Here is a 23164-nt window from a genome sequence, read left to right as displayed (position 1 = left end):
CATCACCTCTGTTCCTTTGGCTTCCTAAGAGGTTTTTAGGTAGCCTGTCTCAGTCATCCTGATCATCTTCTATAAGTCAACAAGAGAGATTTTGCTGAGGCTAATCTGATCATGTCTACTTAATATTTATTTGTGTCTCCGGATTGTTTTCTTAGTCTGGCTTTGTCCCACTCCTCTAGCCTCATCTCCCACCACTTCCAGCCTTTTAACCCATTCTAAAACCATATGGAAGCCTTTTTTTTCGTCCACAATGGCACCTCTAGGCACTGCATATGCTATTTCCTTTGACTGGACTACTACTTCCATTCTTCATCTGCCTGTTGCATTCTGACTCATTATTTTCAAGACTTTCAGAGTCACTTCTTTTTGGAAACCTTTTCCTGTGCTGAGTTGCATTTCTTTTGAAGTTTTCTTCTGTTGTTCCATGACACCCTATGTTGTTGTTTAGTCACTCAGTTGTGTCCAACTCTTTGGCAATTCAGTGGACTGTAGCCGACCAGGCTCCTCTCTCCATGGAATTTCCCAGGTAATAATACTGGAGTGGGTTGCCATTTCCTTTTGTGGGAGGTCTTCCTGGCCAAGGAATCGAACCCACATTTCCTGCATTGGTAGGCAGATTCTTACCACTGAGCCACCAGGGAAGCCCATAAAACGCTACACATGCATGCATTATGGCACTTACCACACCATAAGTTATAATTATTTACTTGTTATACTTGTCTTTCTCCCCCAACTTGTCTGAGGGTCCTTGAAAAATAAGGACTATGTTTTGTTCAATCCTTCTTCACAGTAACTGACACAAAGTATTTGCTTAATACATGTAGGTTAATTTGAAAAAGCGAAGCTGGAAAATAGCTGGTATGCACAGATGTTTATAAATGCCACCTATTTATACTCCAAAAGGGGCTTAAGTGACATGATGTGAAAGAGGTTGGGTTAATGATTTTCCTAGGAAGCTGTTCTCATAGCCACATGGGTCTTCCCCTCTTCTTTTGATTGTTCTAGGGAGCTTTGTGATTACTTGCACAAATTGTGGAGAGCATGATTTGAGAATCAGAAGACCCAGTTATGCCATTATTTTTCTTAGGTCCTTGATAAAGTCATTCAGCATTTCTGGTTTACTCTTTGTCATCTGTAAACAGAGAACTTTGGATTAAATTGGTTATTTTAAAGCTTATAAAAACTATGGAATCATTTCCTAAGTTTAAAATCTCCTGAGTAAGACCACCAAATGAAAGCAAGAGCTATCTGATTGACCACTAAGGGTCGTCTGCTTGACATCCATCCTCTGCAGTGGCCCCTGAAAGGGCTTTGTGAATTGGAGTGTACAAATAATTTGAAAAATAAATCTCTAAATTTTATTTCAGTGCTCATATTCAATTATCATTATTACTTAGCATTTTTTTTTTTTTTTGTCATGAGTTACACCTTAATGAGTTACACCATAATGAAAAGGATTTATTGTCCGGAGGACTGATAGTCTTGCATGGGTGTTAAGTCACTGTCATGTGTGACTCTTTGGGACCCCGTGGACTGTAACCCATTAGGCTCCTCTGTCCATGGAATTCTCCAAGCAAGAATACTATAGTGGGTTGCTGGGCCAGTTCCATGCTGATCATTAAATATTTGTGCAGTCACTCTGGTTTCTAGTTGGTGCTATAATGTGTGGATGTAGGAAAGAAAACATTACACATTGGCACTTTTTTCTTTCCTCTTCCCTCCTTTTTTCTTTTTCATAAACTTTTACTGGATATGGCCTAATTCTTTTTCTTTCTTTCATTTTTCCCTTTATTCAAACAGTTATTTATTTGTTCCTCTTTATTATAATCTTCAGAAATTGAAATCATGTCTCAATTTCTACATTAGTGATAACTCAGTTGGTAAAGAATCCGCTGGCAATGCAGGTGACCCTGCTTCGATTTCTGGGTTGGGAAGATCGGCTGGAGAAGGGATAGGCTATCCACTCCAGTATTCTTGGGCTTCCCTTGTGACTCAGCTGGTAAAGAATCCACCAGCAATGTGAGAGACCTGGATTCGATCCCTGGGTTGGGAAGATCCCCTGGAGAAGGGAAAGGCTACCCACTCCAGTATTCTGGCCTAGAGAATTCCATGGACTGTATAGTCCATGGGGTCCCAAAGAGTTGGACAGGACTGAGCGACTTTCACTTTCACACTTTATAAATTAGTACACTTCAAACGCTGTTCTTTTTTATTTAGACTTTGTTCCTTTGGTTCAGTTCAGTTGCTCAGTTGTGTCCAGCTATTTGCGACCCCATGGACTGTAGCACGCAAGGCCTCCCTGTCCATCACCAACTCCCGGAGTCTACCCAAACCCATGTCCAATCAGTCAGTTCTTCACAACAGGTGGCCAAAGTATTGGAGTTTCAGCTTTAACATCAGTCCTTCCAATGAATATTCAGGACTGATTTCCTTTAGGATGGACTGGTTGGATCTCCTTGCTGTCCAAGGGACTCTCAAGAGTCTTCTCCAACACCACAGTTCAAAAGCGTCAATTCTTTGGTGCTCAGCTTTCTTTATAGTCCAACTCTCACATCCATACATGACTTCTGGAAAAACCATAGCTTTGTCTAGATGCACCTTTGTTGGCAAAGTAATGTCTCTGCTTTTTAATATGCTGTCTAGGTTGGTCATAGCTTTTCTTCCCAGGAGCAAACGTCTTTTAATTTCATGGCTACAGTCACCATCTGCAGTGATTCGGGAGCCCAAGAAAATAAAGTCTCTCACTGTTTCACCATCTGTTTGCCATGAAATGATGGGACCAGATGCCATGATCTTTGTTTTCTGAATGTTGAGTTTTAAGCCAACTTTTTCACTCTCCTCTTTCACTTTCATCAAGAGGCTCTTTAGTTCTTCTTCACTTTCTGCCATAAGGATGGTGTCGTCTGCATATCTGAGGTTACTGATATTTTTCTCAGCAATCTTGATTCCAGCTTGTGCTTCATCCAGTCCAGCATTTCTCATGATGTACTCTGCATATAAGTTAAATAAGCAGGGTGACAATATATAGCCTTGATGTACTCCTTTCCCTATTTGGAAACAGTCTGTTGTTCCATGTCCAGTTCTAACTGTTGCTTCCTGATCTGCATGCAGGTTTCTCAAGAGGCAGGTCAGGTGGTCTGGTATTCCCATCTCTTTCAGAAATTTCCACAGTTTATTGTGATCTACACAGTCAAAGGCTTTGGCATAGTCAATAAAGGAGAAGTAGATGTTTTTCTGGAACTCTCTTGCTTTTTCGATGATTCAGTGGATGTTGGCAATTTGATCTCCAGTTCTTCTGCCTTTTCTAAAACCAGCTTGAACATCCAGAAGTTCATGGTTCATGTACTGTTGAAGCCTGGCTTGGAGAATTTTGCACATTACTGGCATGTGAGATGAGTGCAGTTTTGCGGTAGTTTGAGCATTCTTTGGCATTGCCTTTCTTTGGGATTGGAATGAAAACTGACCTTTTCCAGTCCTGTGGCCTCTGCTGAGTTTTCCAGATTTTCTGGCATATTGAGTGCAGCACTTTAACAACATTATTTCTTTTTTCCTTAAATTAAAACAAATCTGTACTTAAAACAGTTACCTTGAATAATAGAAGGTGAAGTAAAATTATTATTAATTACTTTGTTAAACATTTTCTGCTATTCAATCCCTAAGATATGCATATATGAAATAATTGATATTTCAAACTCAGGTGATTTATGATAATATAGGCAACAATGGGTAAGTTAGAAATTCATGATAATTTATACAAACATATAAATTATATTGTCAGAAAATGCTATCATAGGAAATTATGTGGTGCTTTTTTGTACATTTCAGAAGTAATATTTATAGTTTCCATTTTTTCTTTTGTTTTTAGACTATATAGATTTGAAAATAGTTCAAGTTATCGGAGTGCTCAGTCTGTATTATAGCAGAAGGGGGGTCATAATATTTTTAAACATTGCTTTATAACAATCATAACAAATGCTATTAGAATAAAAATATATGTTCAACCATAAATATTGGAAAATGTGGATTCTACTATAATCACATCTGGGTCAAACGGAATAATTTGGTAATCTTTTGATAGTTAAGTTTAAATTTAACTCATAAAGGACTAAAATTTAAGATTTGCACTGTTTTCTATGTTCAGTTTTTTGGTGGGACTTGACTTATTTCATCATAATTTTTGGAGAACATTTTATTTTGAAAGTAAGCTGTGATACAGTTTGTTTTGCTGAATTCTTGAATTTACTTATTTTTGTGCAGCTTATCAGTGGTATCCAGTTGCCTCCCAGTTATCAAAACAAAGCTGATACCCTAGTGATTGTAGAAATATTTGGGGTTCCAAATGATCAAATGAAGCAGCAGAGTCGTGTAATTAAAAAAAATGGTGAGCTCCTAATATATTTTATTGATCAGTCTATTAGATTTCATGTTGGAAAGCTTAAAAGTTATGTATTGATAGAGTTTTGATACATATTTATTTTTCATAAGGCAAACCTTTTGCATTGCGTTCAAGATGACCAAAGTATTATATGCAGCAAAAACAATTTGATAATGACTTAATGTTGGTTAGGTATAGTTTCAATTACAGATAACAAAAATGTATCTGACCTGAAGAAGTAGTGTTTTTTCCATTTTTACTTCCTTTTTATGTTTCCTTGTTTAATTGATTAAGAGAGGTATTTTGATGGCCTCAAATCTGTTTAGCTGTTAGCTTCTGCATAAAATAAAGAGCTTAAGATTTCTCTGATATAGTGTGTTGCATAGTTTTACTTGACAGTTTGAATTATTTTAGATCAAAGGCCTGTGGCTTCTGACTCAATATGCCATGGAAACCTACTCATAACAGTATTTGGACTCATAATTCAGTCATTTTTGCCAGAAGGGAAATGTAGGAATCAAAGAAGTGACTTTGGTGAGATTTTGAGTGTGCCAACACCTCATGACAGTTTGCATAATACAGTACTAACACTGCTATTTATTCTCTGAAGTTGAAATCATTAAGAACATTACAAAAGTATAGATTCTTGGGGTTGACTGTTAATCAGATAGTCAGAATAACTCAGGAAGAGAACTTGCAGCTGATCCTTTGAGAGTAGAATCTTCTTTGAATGAATATTTTCAAAATATAGTGGACTTCATTTCAGAGTTTAGAAATATGCTCCAGGTTGAATGGCATGGACAGAGAAGCAGGTGCAGTTTGAGCTATCTTTTTCTTCTTTGGTGATAATTCCCTCAAAATCCAATGTTTGCCTCCTCCCACCCCCAAATATTCCTCTACCTCAGCCCCTAGGAACAAAGGAGAGAAAAAAGATTTGGAAAGCTTTATTACCTCATCCTGTGTTATCATCGGGAAGGGATATTAGTAGTAACTCACTGCCTTATTTGGCTCCCCTTAGAGTTGAAATGGCAGTGTCAAGAAATGGTAAGTGCTAATATCAGGAGGCTTCTAGTAATCTATCCCTTGTTTTCTCCATCCCCCTTACTTGAGTCTTCATGACTAAATGCACAGAACATTAATTTATTCCACGCACCCCTTATGTAATACTATGTCATACTATGGTTTTAGCTCCCATTAGAAATTTGATTGCATCCCTGGTTTTATGGGAATACACCTACAAAAATTCAGTTTGGTTCACCAGACACTACTGAGCCTATCATGGTAAAAGCCTGATTCTAAGTATCAGAAAACTTAAAGCCTCTATTAACTGCATTCTTATGTATGCCCCAGCTAATTCTATTATAGATCGTTTATAGTTCAGTATGGAATATAAGATGTAAGTAAAATTGTTATGAAAGACTCATTAGTGCTTTAAAGAAAGTACAAAGAATTGTATGGAAGGGGCAAATTTGAAGATGGTTCTTAGCAAATGAGTAGAATTTTTTTTATAGAGATTGAGGATAAGGGAATTTTCTTCCTTTCTTTCTCTTTTCTCCATTTTTGGCCACACTTTGAGACTTGTGGGATCTTAGTCCTCTGATCAGGGATTGAACCCAGGTGATGGCAGAGAAAGTGCTGAATCCTAACCACTAGGATTCCTAGTGGTTCCCTAGTTCCTCTAGGGAATTCCCTAGGATAAGGGAATTTAAGGCAAAAGTAATAATATGTGTGCTAAAACATGGAGAAAACAAAATTCAAACATGTTAGCAGAAACTACAGAAGTTCAAGTACAGTATACTTAAGAAAGATTAGTTGTGAAATAAAATGAGAGATTTACTTTGGGGATGGCTATGGAAAATCGTGAAAGCTGTGACACAGTATTAGAAACTTTCTTTTCTGTATAAAATGAATAAAATTAAAACTTTTAAGCAGGGATATAAAGCACTAAGAACTGAGTGTTAACAGAGATCATTTCTACAGAGTGGAGAGGAAGAAGTGTGAGAGAGAGAGATGAGAAATACAGGAGATAGTCAGGATGTGGTTTCACAGTGATACGATGCAGAAGTCAAGTCTTAAAGAAGGGCTGCACCATCAGAAAAGGAATGGAGGATGCACGTGAGGAAGACCGGCAGGACTGAAAGTGTCGATAGCCGGACAAGAAGGGTGCTGAGATCGCTTAGCTACTAGGGTGATGGTAGTGTATTGAAAGACATGAGAGTCTGGGAGGAAAGCAATCATGTTTGCGTACAATAAGGAAGTGATTTTTAGGAAATATTTTTTTCATTTGGTTGCATCAGGCGTTAGTTGCAGCATGGAGTATCCTCATTGCGTCATGTGGGATCTTTCCTTGTGGTGCTGGACTCTGTAGTCATGGCGCAGGCTCTGGGATGTACAGGCTTCAGGAGCTGTAGCACTTGGTCTTTCTAGTTGTGGTGGGTAGGCTTTGCTGCTGCAAAGCATGTGGGATCTTAGTTCCCTGAACAGGGATTGAACCTGGGTCTCCTGTATTACAAGGTGGATTCTTAACCACTGGACCACCGGGGAAGTCCCGTGATTTTTAACTATATTTGTAACTATCAAATTAGTTTATTTTTCTTTTTCACTTTGACAACTAAAAGGACTTTCACATATATCTATGTATGATTTTGTGTGTGTATGAAAGAGAGAGTATGGTCAAGCAGGATTAGAAGACAGAGAATAAGTTAGTATAAGAATTTTGTGCAGACATTTTGCAGTGCCTATAGAGATTTCACTCTTAAACCTGTTTCCTGTACTTCACTGAATTATTTGTCTATTAGGACAAGGTAAGATGGTCATTATTTCAATGTGAGTCAATTCGCTTAATATTTTCACTATCATTGACTGCATTCTGAATTCCTACCTAGTAAATGTGCACTTGTGACCACAGATACACTATAGAAAGCATAGATATGGTATAATTAGTCATGGATGCTTCAATATGTGCTGAAACATGATACAAAGGACAAATCTATTGAGGTAGTAGGTGTAGCATTGCCTTTGTATATGAAAAACAATGCATTATTTTTCCCTGAACTTTTTTTTTAATTAAAGTAAGAGCATTTATTTGATCTGGATGAGAATTTCTTGGTTCCATTCAATTGTGCTTAATTTTTATCTGATTTGGGTCACATTGTGATGTAATTTGGATTTCTTGTTTGGCAGGATACTCATTTGGGATGATCTGTTTCGCTAGGGACATAGATTACTCATCAATTTTGGATTTGAAAATAAGCATTTAATCAAAAGAAGGATCAAGCGCTGACTTTAGAGCAAACAGTGAGCTCTCCGTCCAACCACTGTCTGTAGAGCTCTTCCCATAATATGTCCTGATCTAGAAAAATGCTGTTATATAACTTCCTGTTGTCTCAAGTTCTTTGCTGATAAAATGCTTGAACACAACAGTCATATTGTATAACAGTCACATGTTTCTGCTGTGAAATCAGACACCATTTGTTTGATTTCCTGCCCCACTACTTAATGGCTATTTCTTGAAGGCTATTTCATACACACGCAAAAATGGCTATTTTTTTAAGGTTATGAAACATCTTTGTGACTCAGTTTCCCATCTGTAAATGTGGATAGAGATAACCCTGGTGTCAGGATTAAGTGAGATCATCTCCTTAAAGTTTTTAGAATATTGTAAACACCTAATAAGTATTATTATTGCCATTATTATTTCTTTCTCACTGGATGCATTGAAGATTTAAGTCCTCTAAACCATCAGCTTTCATTATTACTATTAAAGTGTTAAAAATAAGAATTTTTAGAGAACAGATATTAAGCGTTTTCCCCTAGGAACAGTGTTTGATTTTTTTTTTATTCTATCTCTTCCTTTATATTTCAGCTTTTAATCCAAGATGGAATGAAACATTCACATTTGTTATTCAGGTGCCAGAATTAGCATTGATTCGTTTTGTTGCTGAAAATCAAGGTTTCATAGCTGGAAATGAATTTCTTGGACAATATACTTTACCAGTTCTATGCATGAACAGAGGTAATATTCTGAAAAGTAAAATGACTGTGCTAATATGTATAATTTGAGTTTAACAAAGAGACTTTTTGATATACCAAATAGCTTTCTTCATGACAGTCAGATATGTAAAAGAAAAAAATATATATATATACTTATATATATATAATTATTATATATATAGTTATATCTATATATAGATAGATATAGTTCTTCCTATATAATTGTTATATATATAAAATATATATATATAGTTATATCTATATGTATATAGATAGATATAGTTCTTCCTAGTGGAATTATAGAAGTATGTTCTGATACAGAAGGTGGGATTGGGGACTGGGAATACTAGGAAGACTAATTAGACAAATGACTTACATGAAAATTTCTCTGCATGGATTATAGCTCTTTTGTTTCCGTTAAGAGTAGGCATGACTACCATGAAGGAATGAAGGATGGGAACCATTCAGAAGGGAGAAGCAGTGACTCTTTTTTTCCACCTGAGAAGAGACAGGGAGCCCAAGACTCTTATCTTGACTCTTTTCAGAGCTGCCTTGAAGTCACCTCTCTGGGGTCATCTACAGTGTGCTCCCAATTTTATCCTTGTATTTACTTTTCTAGTACCATCTGAGATGTACCTAGGAAACAGCCTTTCTGAAGCAGAAGGGTGATGGCTCATTTTGGAGATGCTGCATTTTCAGGGTGGGGGAAGTATGAGCTGTGTGTTGCTTAGTATGAAGTTGGGGTAGAAATTTCAAATATTTTATTTTGGAGGAAAATGGATTTACATGATGGAATATAGCTGCATAGTCCTAGTTTTTTTATGTGTTTTATTATTTCTTGCTGGGAAGGACTGAAGGCAAAAGGAGAAGGGGGAAGCAGAGGATGAGATGGTTAGATAGCATCACCAACTCAATGGACATGAATTTCTGGCACAGAAAGCCAGATAGCATGAGACTTGACATGACGCAGTCAATTTATATCTACCCCCAAGTGTGAGATTCAGGAGAATGCAGTGCATTTTTACAGTTAACGTAGTAGCAGTGGAAAATACTCTGGGCATCCCTCTAACCCAACTCATGGACATGAATTTGAGCAAACTCCAGGAGATAGTGGTGGACACAGGAGCCTGGCATGCTGTATAGTCCATGGGGTCGCAAAGAGTCAGACACGAGTTAGCGACTGAACAACAGACAAAGTATGTTATTTCTCAGGAGCCCTATGGGGGTCCCTGATGATGAATGTATTTTTATTGTGTTAATCAGATGTGATTCCTTTTGCAGGTTACCGTCGTGTTCCTCTGTTTTCCAAACTGGGTGAGAGTCTTGAGCCCGCTTCCCTTTTTATTTATGTTTGGTACATCAGATAGCCACTCATGGTATTTGACATAGCATTAGCTTACACATTGCAATAAAACAGTCTAGAATGAATGTCTAGATATTTTTTTTCTTTTAACGTAAAGAAAAATAATTATTTTGAAGGTCTGAGCAAATTCACTTTTAAATATGCAAACTAGAACAGTGGAAACAAAACAGAAGCTTCAGCAGGTCCCGACTCAGTGTGACATCCTTGTCAGCCAATTTCTCTTGCCCCTCTGCTCCTGAGGCTGCTCTTTCAACTTGCTTGTATCATGTTTAATTAGTAGCATTTACAAGTTTCTAAAATATGTCTGAGTGAATAAGATATGTTGGCAAATATTTGGAGGTATAAAAGAAATGTGAAATCTAAGAGTGTTTTAACTTCTAGACACCCACTAGTGCATATTGTAGTGGGAAGGAATTGGATTCCAGGTACTTAGTGCCCTTTTACATCCTGGAGGGTAATTAGCTCTTACACTCTCAGACTAGTTCTCAGATGCTGTGCACTGGCTTGGTTACCCTGTAATTATATAGACGTTTTTATGAGTGCATATGATTTTGATTTGCATTCAAATTGCCTTCCAGACTCTGTAGCTCTAAAAGTGATCTACTACAGTGGCTTACATGCTCAGATCTCAGAATGAATTTGCATTGTGTTTGAATCTGCTTCCCTTGTGGCTCAGCTGGTAAAGAATCTGCCTGCAATGTGTGAGACCTGGGTTTGATCCCTGGGTTGGGAAGATCCCCTGGAGAAGGGAAAGACTACCCACTCCAGTATTCTGGCCTGGAGAATTCCATGGATCATATGGAGTTGCAAAGAGTCGGATGCAACTGAGTGACTTTCACTTCCCTTATGAATCTGCGCTAAATGTACACTGAAGTTCCTCTCTTGGTCAGATTTGAAATTCCTGTGCTATTTCATATACTGGGCTTCTCACCATCAGCAGGGTTTTGCTTTACTAAATGTCATATGTAGAAGAATATGGTTCAGTATTAACTGTTTTTCAAAAAACCAAGCATACTAATACTGATTCTACCACATTGTTGCATGGCAATGAGGTAAAATCACCCAGTAAAATTTTTGACAACATAGAGGGTCATTATAAGTATTTGTTGAAATTAAATCTGACTTTATAATTAAAACATCAAAAATGACTCTTTGTTTATGACTGTTAATGCATTATCACTTGATAGCCAGAAAAATACACAAAAAAGTGATCTACCATGTTTTCCTACTATCATGGTTTAGCCTCAGAATTAAATATTTAAAATAAACATGCCACTGGGAATTGAAATACTCAGCCCGTAAGGAGTCGGGTATCCCAGATTGCTCAGTGTATAATCATCCAGATCCTCCTTCATGGGCTGTCAGGAGTTAAGACCAAGACACAGTCTTCCCACTGGTCTTCCCCAGTGGCGCGGAGCCTGCAGTGCAGGGGACTCCAGAGATGCGGGTTCGATCCTTGGGTTGGGAAGATCCCCTCGAGTGGGAAAGCACTGGAAAAAAACTCCTGGACTGAGGAGCCTGGCAGGCTATAGCCTATGGACTCACACAAGAGTTGGGCACAGCTGAGCATATGGGCACAGTCTTCCCAGGGGGGAAATGAACAGCCAGTTCTCACAGGAATGCTTCTCTTTTGCCAGATTACAAAAGGACTTTATATTTATTTATTTATTTATAATGCTTTTATTTTACGAAAAAGCTAATTTCAAATCTCCCTGAAAACTAAGCCGGATACAAAGTCTTAGTGAAGGAGGCCTGGTGGTTCTGTGTGCAAAAATGTGGCTACTGTCCTCCGGCATTCCAGCTTCAGGAAAAGCCCTTCAAAGGGCCTCACGTGTGCATGTTTTAGTGACCTGAGCACAGAAGTAGACTCTGGCATCTACTCTCAGATACCCTTCAGCTACCAGAGCATCCCGTCTCTTCAGCAGGTCATTCTTTGGTACGGAAATTACTTCCACAAATTCTCCATCTCCTGACTGTGGCTCAGGCCTTACATTTTCATTATCATCTCCACTGAGAGTTATGGTAGAGATGTGCATGGTGCAACTAATTTGACAAACCCGGATCCATACGTGTGGCTGAAGAACATGCAGCGTTACCCTTAGAGCCAGTTTTCTGAGCAGCTGCTTCTGGGCTTTCACTGTCATCCATCAGACCCGGGGGAATTCTTGGCAGTAGCCTCCCATTGGTGGTTGGAACTGCTTCACTAGAATGATGCGTTCCTAACAAAGGGTTCTTTGAGGCTCTGGGGTAACTGCCACCCCCATCACCCGACTATCCTCTGGTTGTATGCTTTGCTGTTTCACAAGTTCTTGTGTGACCAGTAGAATCCCTGTAAGTTGTTTTTTCAAGCATGATCCATTCCAGAAGGATCTTATTTAAATCATTTACTGTTCAACCTAATAGCAAGTGGCCTGTTCCGCCCATTAATGCAAGCTTTTCGCTTTCTCTAAACTCCTAAAGCCTTTTGAAGATTTGGAATTTCATGAGAGTTTAAAGGCTTTCATCAGGTGAGTATTTTAAGAGTTCCTCAATTCTTGAAGCAGAAAGAACTTATTTCTCATTTGTTACCAAAAAGATTTAAAATAAGAAAGAAAAAAGGATCTTTCCTTTTCTCACTTTACTTCAGGTATCACTCAAACTCAGCTCACTAACTTTGAAGACAAAATCTTTCTTTAATATCCCACACTACATTAGAAATGCAATTTTGAAAGGAAACATTATTTTATTTCCCTTCCAGTAATCTTGGAATGTCTTTAGGCATGTTTGTTTTCATTTTATGTGCATTATTTATCATTTACATTACCCTTTAAATTAAACTGGTACCATTATTGTTATTATTACTATTATTATTTTCTCACAAGATCTTTTAACAGATACTACCCATATAAACTCCACTGCCAGGGATGTTCTCACGTTAGAGAAGATTGGGAATGGTGTGAAAAGCCAGCTTTGACTTATTTCTAAGCCTAATTCACTTGTAGAAAAATAATAGTGTTGGTGAGGGAAAGGAAACAGAAGAAATAACTAAAATGAACTCTAGGCTGTGCTAATGGAAGATCTTTTAGCTTTTAAACTCTAGTTTAAATGTCACTTCCTCAGGGTGGCCATCCATGACCTCCTAGATTAGGTTACATTCCTTGGTTTATGTCTCTACGCAGCTGAGTAAAGTGACACCTAGGAAGAGACTTCACGCTGTCAGGGAGGCCTTGGTGTTGCTAGGAGCTGGCCTGACACTCACAGTCAGGCTACGGTGTTCATTTGCTGAACGTGAACAATTTCACATCAACACCCAACAGGGCCACTGTGTGACCACGATGAATAAGGAGAAAAACAAGATCAGTATGTAAGTCTGTAACCATGATGGAGCACCTGACAGAAGCATGAATATTGTCCAAACACAAAAGTGCCAGACACTCCTGGGGAAACGTAAATGACTCTTGGATTCTTCACCCACCTCCTCGAACCTTCTCTCAAATCATTGAACACAAGCCTGAATCCAATAGTAAGTCCTTTGCCGAGACACTCCATGGCTCGTCATTTATGTATCTCCCTCGTTGCAATGAGGAGTCAACCCACTGTGTGTATTTCTGATGGTCTTTGCCTGGAGGCCATTAATATAAAGCCGGACTCTTCCTTTTGTTACTCTCATTACCTTGCAGTGATCAGCGACAGGAAAGTTTTGTTATATCATTAATTTTGACCTTTATTTTTTACCCCTTGCTTCTGGTTGTTTAGAACTTCAAATAGAAAACATGCAGATCACAGTCTAGACTTACCTTGACTTTTGTTTGGGAGATGGTGGCCACTGGAGGCCACTGATGCTGGTTGCTCTTAAGTTGCCCTATTTTTGAAAGAAGTGTGGAAGAACTGCCTAGAGCTGTAAAAAGGAGGTCTTTATTTAAATTTTGGGTAGGAAGCTCATGTTGTGGATTAGGATCGGGAAAATGGAATCGCTTACTTTTAGTGAAGCCCTTCTGGGCTTGAACAATGAACATTTTATTGAGAGACTGTATGAACTGGATTCTATTTTCAAGAGTTATTGAAATTCCTTGTTTTTTGGTAGCGTCTAAACATTTGCTGAATTACATTTCTTTCAAGGTAACAACCCTCTGGAAATATTTATACCAACAAAGCTTTCTTGTGATGCATTCTGGATTCTTAGGCCATAAAGTTTGAGTCCCCTGTAGTATTTGGAGGTAAGTTATTTTTACCAGCCACTAGAAATTTCCATTTAAAACGTTAAAGTGGAATTTGAGCTTATGAGAGATTGGTCTTCTGTGTGTCTTGCATTCTTATGCATCAGCTGAGCACACGGTAGTGGTGGGAATGGTGGTGGGAGTTGGTGTTAAATTCCTTAAAAACCTACACATTTGCAGGGACCAGTGCTCTCTGTCTACTTTCCATCCCATTTATATACAATTTAACCTTTAAAAAAATTATTTATTTATTTGACTGTGCCAGGTCTTAGTGGCGGCATGTGGGAACTAGTTTCCTGACCAGGTATTAAACCCGGGGCCCCTGCATTGAGAGGGCAGCTTAGCCACTAAACCAGTAGGGAACGCCCTACAATTTAACTTTCACACTTGGTGTCACTAATCCTATTATTCACCCAGGATAATCCCTTTTCTAATGTGATAGTTACATCTCTGTGGTATTAGCAGTGCCTAAGATGTATCTCCAGTAGCATATTGGGCACCTACCGAACTGGGGAGTTCCTCTTTCAGTATCCTATCATTTTGCCTAAATCAAATCCCTTATGACTATGCAGTGAAAGTGAGAAATAGATTTAAGGGACTAGATCTGATAGACAGAGTGCCTGATGAACTATGGACGGAGGTTCATGACACTGTACAAGAGACAGGAATCAAGACCATCCCCCTGGAGAAGAAGTGCAAAAAGGCAAAATGGTTGTCTGAGGAGGCCTTACAAATAGCTGTGAAAAGAAGCATCCCCATGGAGAAGAAATGCAAAAGGCAAAATGGTTGTCTGAGGAGGCCTTACAAATAGCTGTGAAAAGAAGAGAAGCTAAAAGCAAAGGAGAAAGGGAAAGATATTCCCATTGGAATGCAGAGTTCCAAACAATAGCAAGGAGAGATAAGAAAGCCTTTCCTCAGCGATCAATGCAAATAAATAGAGGAAAACAACAGAATGGGAAAGACTAGAGATCTCTTCAAGAAAATTAGAGATACCAAGGGAACATTTCATGCAAAGATGAGTTTAATAAAGGACAGAAATGGTATGGACCTAACAGAAGCAGAAGATATTAAGAAGAGGTGGCAAGAACACAGAAGAACTGTACAAAAAAGATCTTCATGACCCAGTTAATCATGATGGTATGATCACTCACCTAGAGCCAGACATCCTGGAATGTGAAGTCAAGTGGGCCTTAGAAAGCAACACTACGAACAAAGCTAGTGGAGGTGATGGAATTCCAGTTGAGCTACTTCAGATCCTGAAAGATGATGCTGTGAAAGTGCTGCACTCAATATGCCAGCAAATGTGGAAAACTCAGCAGCGGCCACAGGACTGGGAAAGGTCAGTTTTCATTCCAATCCCTAAGAAAGGCAATCCCAAAGAATGCTCAAACTACTGCACAATTGCACTCATCTCACACGCTAGTAAAGTAATGCTAAAAATTCTCTAAGCCAGGCTTCAGTAATATGTGAACTGTGAACTTCAGATATTCAAGCTGGTTTTAGGAAAGGCAGAGGAACCAGAGATCAAATTGCCAACATCCACTGGATCATCGAAAAAGCAAGAGAGTTCCAGAAAAACATCTATTTCTGCTTTATTGACTATGCCAAAGCCTTTGACTGTGTAGATCACAATAAACTGTGGAAATTTCTGAAAGAGATGGGAATACCAGACCACCTGACCTGCCTCTTGAGAAACCTATATGCAGATCAGGAAGCAACAGTTAGAACTGGACATGGAACAACAGACTGGTTCCAAATAGGAAAAGGAGTACATCAAAGCTGTATATTGTCACCCTGCTTATTTAACTTATATGCAGAGTACATCATGAAAAACGCTGGGCTGGAAGAAGCACAAGCTGGAATCAAGATTGCTGGGAGAAATATCAATAACCTCAGATATGCAGATGACACCACCCTTATGGCAGAATGTGAAGAGGAACTAAAGAGCTTCTTGATGAAAGTGAAAGAGGAGAGTGAAAAAGTTGGCTTAAAGCTCAACGTTCAGAAAACTAAGATCATGGCATCTGGTCCCATCATTTCATGGCAAATAGATGGGGAAACTGTGGAAACAGTGTCAGACTTTATTTTTTGGGGGCTCCAAAATCACTGCAGATGGTGATTGAAGCCATGAATTTAAAAGACGCTTACTGCTTGGAAGGAAAGTTATGACCAACCTAGATAGCATATTAAAAAGCAGAGACTTCACTCTGTGAAGTAAGCCAGAAAGATAAAGACCAATACAGTATACTAACACATATATATGGAATTTAGAAAGATGGTAATGATAACCCTATATACAAAACAGAAAAAGAGACACAGATGTACAGAACAGACTTTTGGACTTTGTGGGAGAAGGCAAGGGTGGGATGTTTCGAGAGAACAGCATCGAAACATGTATATTATCTAGGGTGAAACAGATCACCAGCCCAGGTTGGATGCATGAGACAAGTGCTCGGGCCTGGTGCACTGGGAAGACCCAGAGGGATCAGGTGGAGAGGGAGGTGGGAGGGGGGATCGGGATGGGGAACACATGTAAATCCATGGCTGATTCATGTCAATATATGGCAAAAACCACTACAATATTGTAATTAGCCTCCAACTAATAAAAATAAATGGAAAAAAAATAAAAAAATAAAAAACAGAGACATTACTTTGCTAACAAAGGTCCATCTAGTCAAGGCTATGGTTTTTCCAGTGGTAATGTATGGATGTGAGAGTTGGATTGTGAAAAAAGCTAAGCACTGAAAAATTGATGCTTTTGAACTGTGGTGTTGGAAAAGACTCTTGAGAGTCCCTTGGACTGCCAGGAGATCCAACCAGTCCATCCTAAAGGCGATCAGTCCTGGGTGTTCATAGGAAGGACTGATGCTGAAGCTGAAACTCCAATACTTTGGCCACCTCATGCGAAGAGCTGACTCATTGGAAAAGACCCTGATGTTGGGAGGGATTGAGGGCAGGAGGAGAAGGGGACGACAGGGGATGAGATAGTTGGATGGCCATCACTGACTCGATGGACATGAGCTTGAGTAAACTCCGGGAGTTGGTGATGGATAGGGAGGGCTGGCATGCTGTGATTCATGGGGTCGCAAAGAGTCGGACACGACTGAGCAACTGAACTGAACTGAACTGAAGATGTATCTGATATTGAATAGAAATTAGAGACTTCCCTGGTGGTCTAGTGGTTAGGACTCCCTGCCTTCACTGCCAAGGGCCTGGGTTCAATCCTGAGTCAGAACTAAAATCCCACAAGCCATGTGATGCAGCCTAAGTGAATAAATACAGAAACAAATAAACAAACAGGAAATAACCTAAATTCTTGCAACAATCTTAAATTTTGTTGTTAACAAAACAGGTTCAGAAACATTGAATTGCCTAAGGTCTATAGTGAATGACAGAACCACAGTAATTGATGCAAAGCAATCTGGAAAAAAGTTGTTAAGTCATACAGTATACAAAAATTAGCTCAAGTGGATATCAGACTTAAGATAGTTTTTTTTTACCAGTTTATTTGCTGTTTTTTTTGTGGAGAAATGGACCTTTGGGGTTTCCTATTCCATCATTTTTGCTGATGTCATTCTTCACCAGTAGTATTAACATATTCAATTAGTATAATAATTTTATTACAAGTTAATGAACCAGTATTGGCATTAAGACATTATTGTTAACAGAAGTCCATATTTTATTCAAATTTCCTTAGTTTTTGACCTAACATGACTTTTCTGTTTCTGAATCCCATCGGCGATTCACGTTTTATTTACTAGTCATATTTTCTGAGACTCCTCTCGGTTGTGACAGATTCTCAGACAGTCTTCTGTTTGTAATGAATTGACTGTTTTGAGAATGACTAGTCATGTATTTGGTAGAATGTGTGTCAAGGGTTTGAATAATGCTTTTCTCATGATTAGATGGAGGCTACACTTTTTGGAAGAAAGACCTCCAAAGTAAAGTGCCTCTTTCATAAAATCTTATCAAAGGTACTTTCTCTCCACATGACTTTTCACTGTTGATATTGACCTTTATTACCTGATTGAAGTAGAGTTCGTCAGGTTCTCCTCTGTAAAGTTCTGTTTCCCCTACTTTTCATACCGTAGTCTTTGGAAGGAAGTCACTCTGTGCAGCCCACAGCTAAAGAGTGGGCAGTTAGTTATGTTTCACTTTCTAGAAGCCAAACTATCTACATACATTGTTTGGAATTCTTCTATGTGGGAGATTCATTTTCCCTCCTCCCCCATTTATTTATTTGTTCAGTCATTTATATCAGTATGGGCTAATGGTGTTGTCGTTATTCAGTCGCTAAGTCATGTACAACTCTTTGCAATTCCATGGACTGTGGCACCCCAGGCCCCCCTGTCCCTCACTACCTCTTGGAGTTTGCCCAAGTTCATGCCCATTGAGTCGGTGATGCCATTCAACCATCTTATCCTCTGCTGCCCCCTTCTTCTTTTGCCTTCATTGTCTCAGGGTCTTTTCCAATGTGTTGGCTCTTTGCATCAGGTGGCCAAAGTATTGGAGCTTCTGCTTCAGCATCAGTCCTTCCAATGAGTATTCAGTGTTGATTTCCTTTAGGATTGACTGGTTTGATCTCCTTGTAGTCCAAGGGTCTCTCAAGAGTCTTCTCTAGCACCACAGTTAGAAGACATCAATTCTTTGGTGGCTCAGCCTTCCTTATGGTCCAGCTCTCACACCCATACATGACTACTGGAAAGACCGTAGCTTTGACTATATGGACCTTCATCAGTAAAGTTATGTCTCTGCTTTTTAATATGCTGTCTAGGGTTGTCATAGCTTTGTCATTGTATGGGCTCACTGATAACTATTTTATACTTTGAATTATAATCTAATACTACTTGCCCAACTTGGTCTAGTTTTGATCAACGAGAGCCCTTCACTTGGCATCTGTGTCCTAGGAAATATTTTTCACCTCCAATATTTCATTTGTTTTACCTGGGGGATCACTGGTAGCAGATTCCTTACCTGAAGTTGCAATAGATATATGTGAACAGTAAGAGTCTAATGATAATTAATATTTTTGCCATCTGACCTTCAAAACACTTCCATATCTCATTTTTAAAACTTCTCATCTTGAGTAGTATTTTTGTCAGTAAAGTCTTTTTTCTTTTTTTTAAGATTTCTTTTTTGATATGGACCATCTTTAAGATCTTTATTGAATTTGTTTCAATATAGCTTTTGTTTTATGTTTTTGGTTTTTTGACCTAGAGGCATCTGGGATCTTACCTCCCCAACTAGAGATCAAATCCATACCCTCTACATTGGATGGCAAAGTCTTAACCACTATCCCTAAAGTTCTTTTTCTGATGACATGAGGAAAACTTTTGGTATTTTCCCTCTCTTATTGTTTTCATATTCTTTTCAGATAGTTTGAGCTGGATTTATAACTTTTTTTTTTTTACTTCATCTTTTGGTCTCTTTATTTCTGTAGTTTGTATAAGAATAACAGTGTTTCCTGGACCTGAGTGCTATATTTACTTTTCCTATCCCTTTGCTCTGTGGCCTAGGCATTTGTTTTTCTTTCTACTCTCAAAGTTTTGTCTAGAGAGAGATGAAGTCAGTGAGTTCCATGTTTGTTCCACATCCCTTGTTCACATGAGTCTTGACCATCTTGATCCCCTGGAGTAGGTTGTGTTGTCATTGTTTAGTTGCAAGTCATGTCTGACTCTTTTGTGACCCCATTGATTATAGCCCACCAGGCTCCTCTGTCCATGGAATTCTACAGGCAAGGATACTGGAGTGGGTTGCCATTTCCTTCTCCAGGCCATCTTCCTGACCCAGGGATCAAACCCTTGTCTCCTGCACTGGCAGGCGATTCTTTACCACTGAGCCACCCAGGAAGTGGTTAGTCTCACCTAAACTGTTCCTTTCAGACCAACATCTGCTCCAGAGCAAGTCTTGACCTGTAAGTAAGCATCCTGTCTGGTTTCCCTTCAGTACTTCCCTTAGAGTACCGGTTCTAGAGATTTTCCAAATATGTTCCCCTAGGCCCTCTTGCCAATAATTCTTTTCCTTTGAAAGTCACATAATAATTCTTGGAATCCTTTACACTTGTCTTCCTGGGTTTCCCTCTCAAATATGACCAGATTTGCTTATCACTTAATTACTCTGTCTCAGTTTTTGAAGGATGGTTTCCCAGTTGTTCTTACAAAATGCTGCTGCTTTATGGGAAATCTTTTTTAGAGTTTTTCTAATTTTAGCTCTCTTTAGGATGTCATGATAGCTGCTCTCCAAGGCCTTTCCTCTTTTTATCTGATTGACTTTTTTTAGGTACTGTTCATCCTTACTGAACCAGTAACAACTGAAATATACTGCCCTTTTCTGTTACTTTTTCAAGAGAAACTGGATTTGAATCACTTTTTTCACTTTGTAGTTCTCTCTCCTGGCTCTCAGCATCTCATTTCCCCTTCATATCTGCCCAGTTTATGTTTTTAAGACCCCAGCATTTCTTTCAAGGAAATATCATTCTCATTACTACTCTGTTTGATGCCTTCTATTTTATTTTCCTTTTTCTACTACCTTTGTTCTGATGGTAAGAAATTCCAGTTCCTTCTTGATTCCTGGGGTAAATCAGAATTTTAGAGCCAGAGGCTAACAGGCACAGACTTTTAAATTGCGTTTTCAGTTTTGGGGCATTTAATAATCTCAGTCAGTTATTTTTTGACCTCAGCTTAGGAAGAGGGCATATTCTCTTTATGAAATGAATACCCATTCTTTTTGATTTAAATGTTAATAAAATCTACTTCCCTTCTGTAATTGGAGGCATGGTTGGAATCTCTGAACTCTGATAATTAGAGTTTCTTTAATTATCAAATGCAGTACCTGCTTGAGACTGTGTTGTTTCGGTGACTGAAGACTGTGGACATGACACACGAATTCAGGTTTGGTCTCATCTCTTCCACAGCTGTTATCCTAAAGTCACTTCAAAATAACACACACATGTGCATGCACACACACACACACACACACACAAAAGAACTCAGTTTGGGGAAGCTGATACAGTAGGCAAACATATCTGTCTCTGGAGCTAAGAATTTTAAGCTCTAACTTTACTAGAGCTTGTAGCACACTTTAAATTCAGCTAATGTTCAAATTTCTGGCCTAGTTATTTTGAGATATGGCTGAGAAATCCATTAAAGAAAGCAGCTGATGTTCTTTTATCACCTAATGCTTAAAAAGCTTAAGAAAATTTTAAAAGGCTTATCTTTCTCTTATAGTCTGTTTTGTTCTAAAGACTAAATCTTACATGGTCTGTACTCATTAATGCCTAAAGGTTTAATGCTACATCCCTTTAATGATAAAAAGCAGTCATTTGGTGCAATCTAAGCTATTACAAACTACCAAGGTTAATAAATCCACATGGCCCATGCTTACCAAAGCCTAAAGTCCAAGCAGTGTCTCTTGGTCCACTGAAACTTGTGTTGATGCTGTGTTCACGCCAACATTTAAAAAATTTTTTTCAAATTTAATTTTGGCTGTGTTGGGTCTTCATTCTTGTGTTGGCTTTTCTCTAGTTGCCGTGAGCAGGGGCTACAGTTCATAATAGTGCATGGGCTTCTCACTGCAGTGGCTTCTCTTGTTGCCCAGCACAGGCTCTAGGGCTCACGGGTTTCAGTAGTTTCAGCATGCAAGTTTTAGTAGTTGTGGCTCCTGGGCTTTAAAGCACAGGTTCAGCAGTTGTGGTACATGGGCTTAGTTGATCTGCAGCATGTGGGATCTTTCCAGACTAAAGATCAAACCTATGTCTCCTGCATTGGCAGGTGGATTCTCCACCACTGAGCCAACAGGGAAGCCCTCCAATATATATATATATATATATATATATATATATATATATATATTTTTTTTTTTTTTTTTAAGAAAAAGTGTTAGGTTTAATATGTTTATCTAAATTATATTGAGAACATTCTGGATCCTGTGCTAAGAAATAAAGTATATCTTAATTTGTGACTCTTGTGTTAACAATATGAGGGTTAAGGTTGCTGGGCAGTTTAGTTGCTGGAATTTCTCTGATGTATTAAATTGTCACTTTGGGCCTTGATAATATGTCAATCATCTATGGTTTTTCCAGTGGTCATGTATGGATGTGGGAGTTGGACTGTGAAGAAAGCTGAGTGCCAAAGAATCGATGCTTTTGAACTGTGGTGTTGAAGACTCTTGAGAGTCCCTTGGACTGCCAGGAGATCCAATCCGTTCATCCTAGAGCAGATCAGTCCTGGGTGTTCATTGGAAGGACTGATGCTGAAGCTGAAACTCCAATACTTTCGCCACCTTATGCGAAGAGTTGACTCACTGGAAAAGACTCTGATGCTGGGAGGGATTGGGGGCAGGAGGAGAAGGGGACGACAGAGGATGAGATGGCTGGATGGCATCACCGACTCGATGGACATGAATCTGAGTAAACTCCAGGAGTTGATGATGGGACAGGGAGGGCTGGCGTGCTGTGATTCATGGGGTTGCAAAGAGTTGGACATGACTGAGCAACTGAACTGACTGAATATGTCAATCATGGTAGCTCTTCAATAATCCATTTCTTTTTGGGAATCAAGTCCTGATCTTGAGCTGTATTTGCTAGAAATGAGTCTGTTACCATAACCGCTTGTTTGATATCAGTAGCCATGTCATATCTGTGATCCTCAGTTTCTTTTAGCCTGCTTGTTTTGAGATGTCTTAGTTTTCTGTGGAAGTTTCTCAGGGGTTTTGAAGATGACAATGGAGGGGTCAGGGTTCATGGGATGGGCAGTCGTCCAGTGCTTCCAGTCCCTCACATCCAGGTAACTTAAAAATCTGCCCCTCCCTGTATACAGTGTGTATGTATACATTACATTCAAATGTGTATGTATATATTACCTTCAAGAATTCATTTGAGTGGAAAGTTTGAGCTATCAGACATTTGAATATTATTAGTTTCTAAAACTATAATAATCTCTCCCTTCCCCATCTCATTGGACTTCCCTGATAGTTGGTAAAGAATCCGCCTGCAATTCAGGAGACCCCAGTTCAATTCCTGGGTCAGGAAAATTCACTGGAGAAGGGATAGGCTACCCACAACAGTATTCTTGGGCCTCCCTTTTGGATCAGCTGATAAAGAATCCTCCTGCAATGTGTGAGACCTGGGTTTGATCCCTGGGTTGGAAAGATGCCCTGGAGAATGGAAAGGCTACCCACTGCAGTATTCTGGCCTAGAGAATTCCATGGACTGTATAGCCCATGAGGTCACAAAGAGTT

General features: G+C 39.0%; 1 protein-coding gene and 1 pseudogene across 1 annotated transcript in view; one reads left to right on the top strand and one right to left on the bottom strand.

The window, feature by feature from the left end:
- Positions 1-9735, top strand: part of PLCZ1 (phospholipase C zeta 1) — a 98112-nt gene extending 88377 nt beyond the window's left edge. The window contains exons 11-13 of the mRNA XM_061124128.1: positions 4258-4381; positions 8241-8390; positions 9650-9735. Of these exons, the coding sequence (XP_060980111.1) occupies positions 4258-4381; positions 8241-8390; positions 9650-9735 (360 nt within the window). The remainder of the gene's footprint in view (positions 1-4257; positions 4382-8240; positions 8391-9649) is intronic.
- Positions 9736-11469: 1734 nt separating this feature from the next.
- LOC133043091 (ADP-sugar pyrophosphatase-like) lies at positions 11470-13259 on the bottom strand (annotated as a pseudogene).
- Positions 13260-23164: the final 9905 nt, after the last annotated feature.

This window comes from Dama dama, chromosome 22 (genome assembly GCF_033118175.1).
Source record: "Dama dama isolate Ldn47 chromosome 22, ASM3311817v1, whole genome shotgun sequence".
NCBI lineage: Eukaryota > Metazoa > Chordata > Mammalia > Artiodactyla > Cervidae > Dama > Dama dama.
Note: the sequence above shows the minus strand (reverse complement) of the source record. Positions and strands in the feature narration are given on the sequence as shown.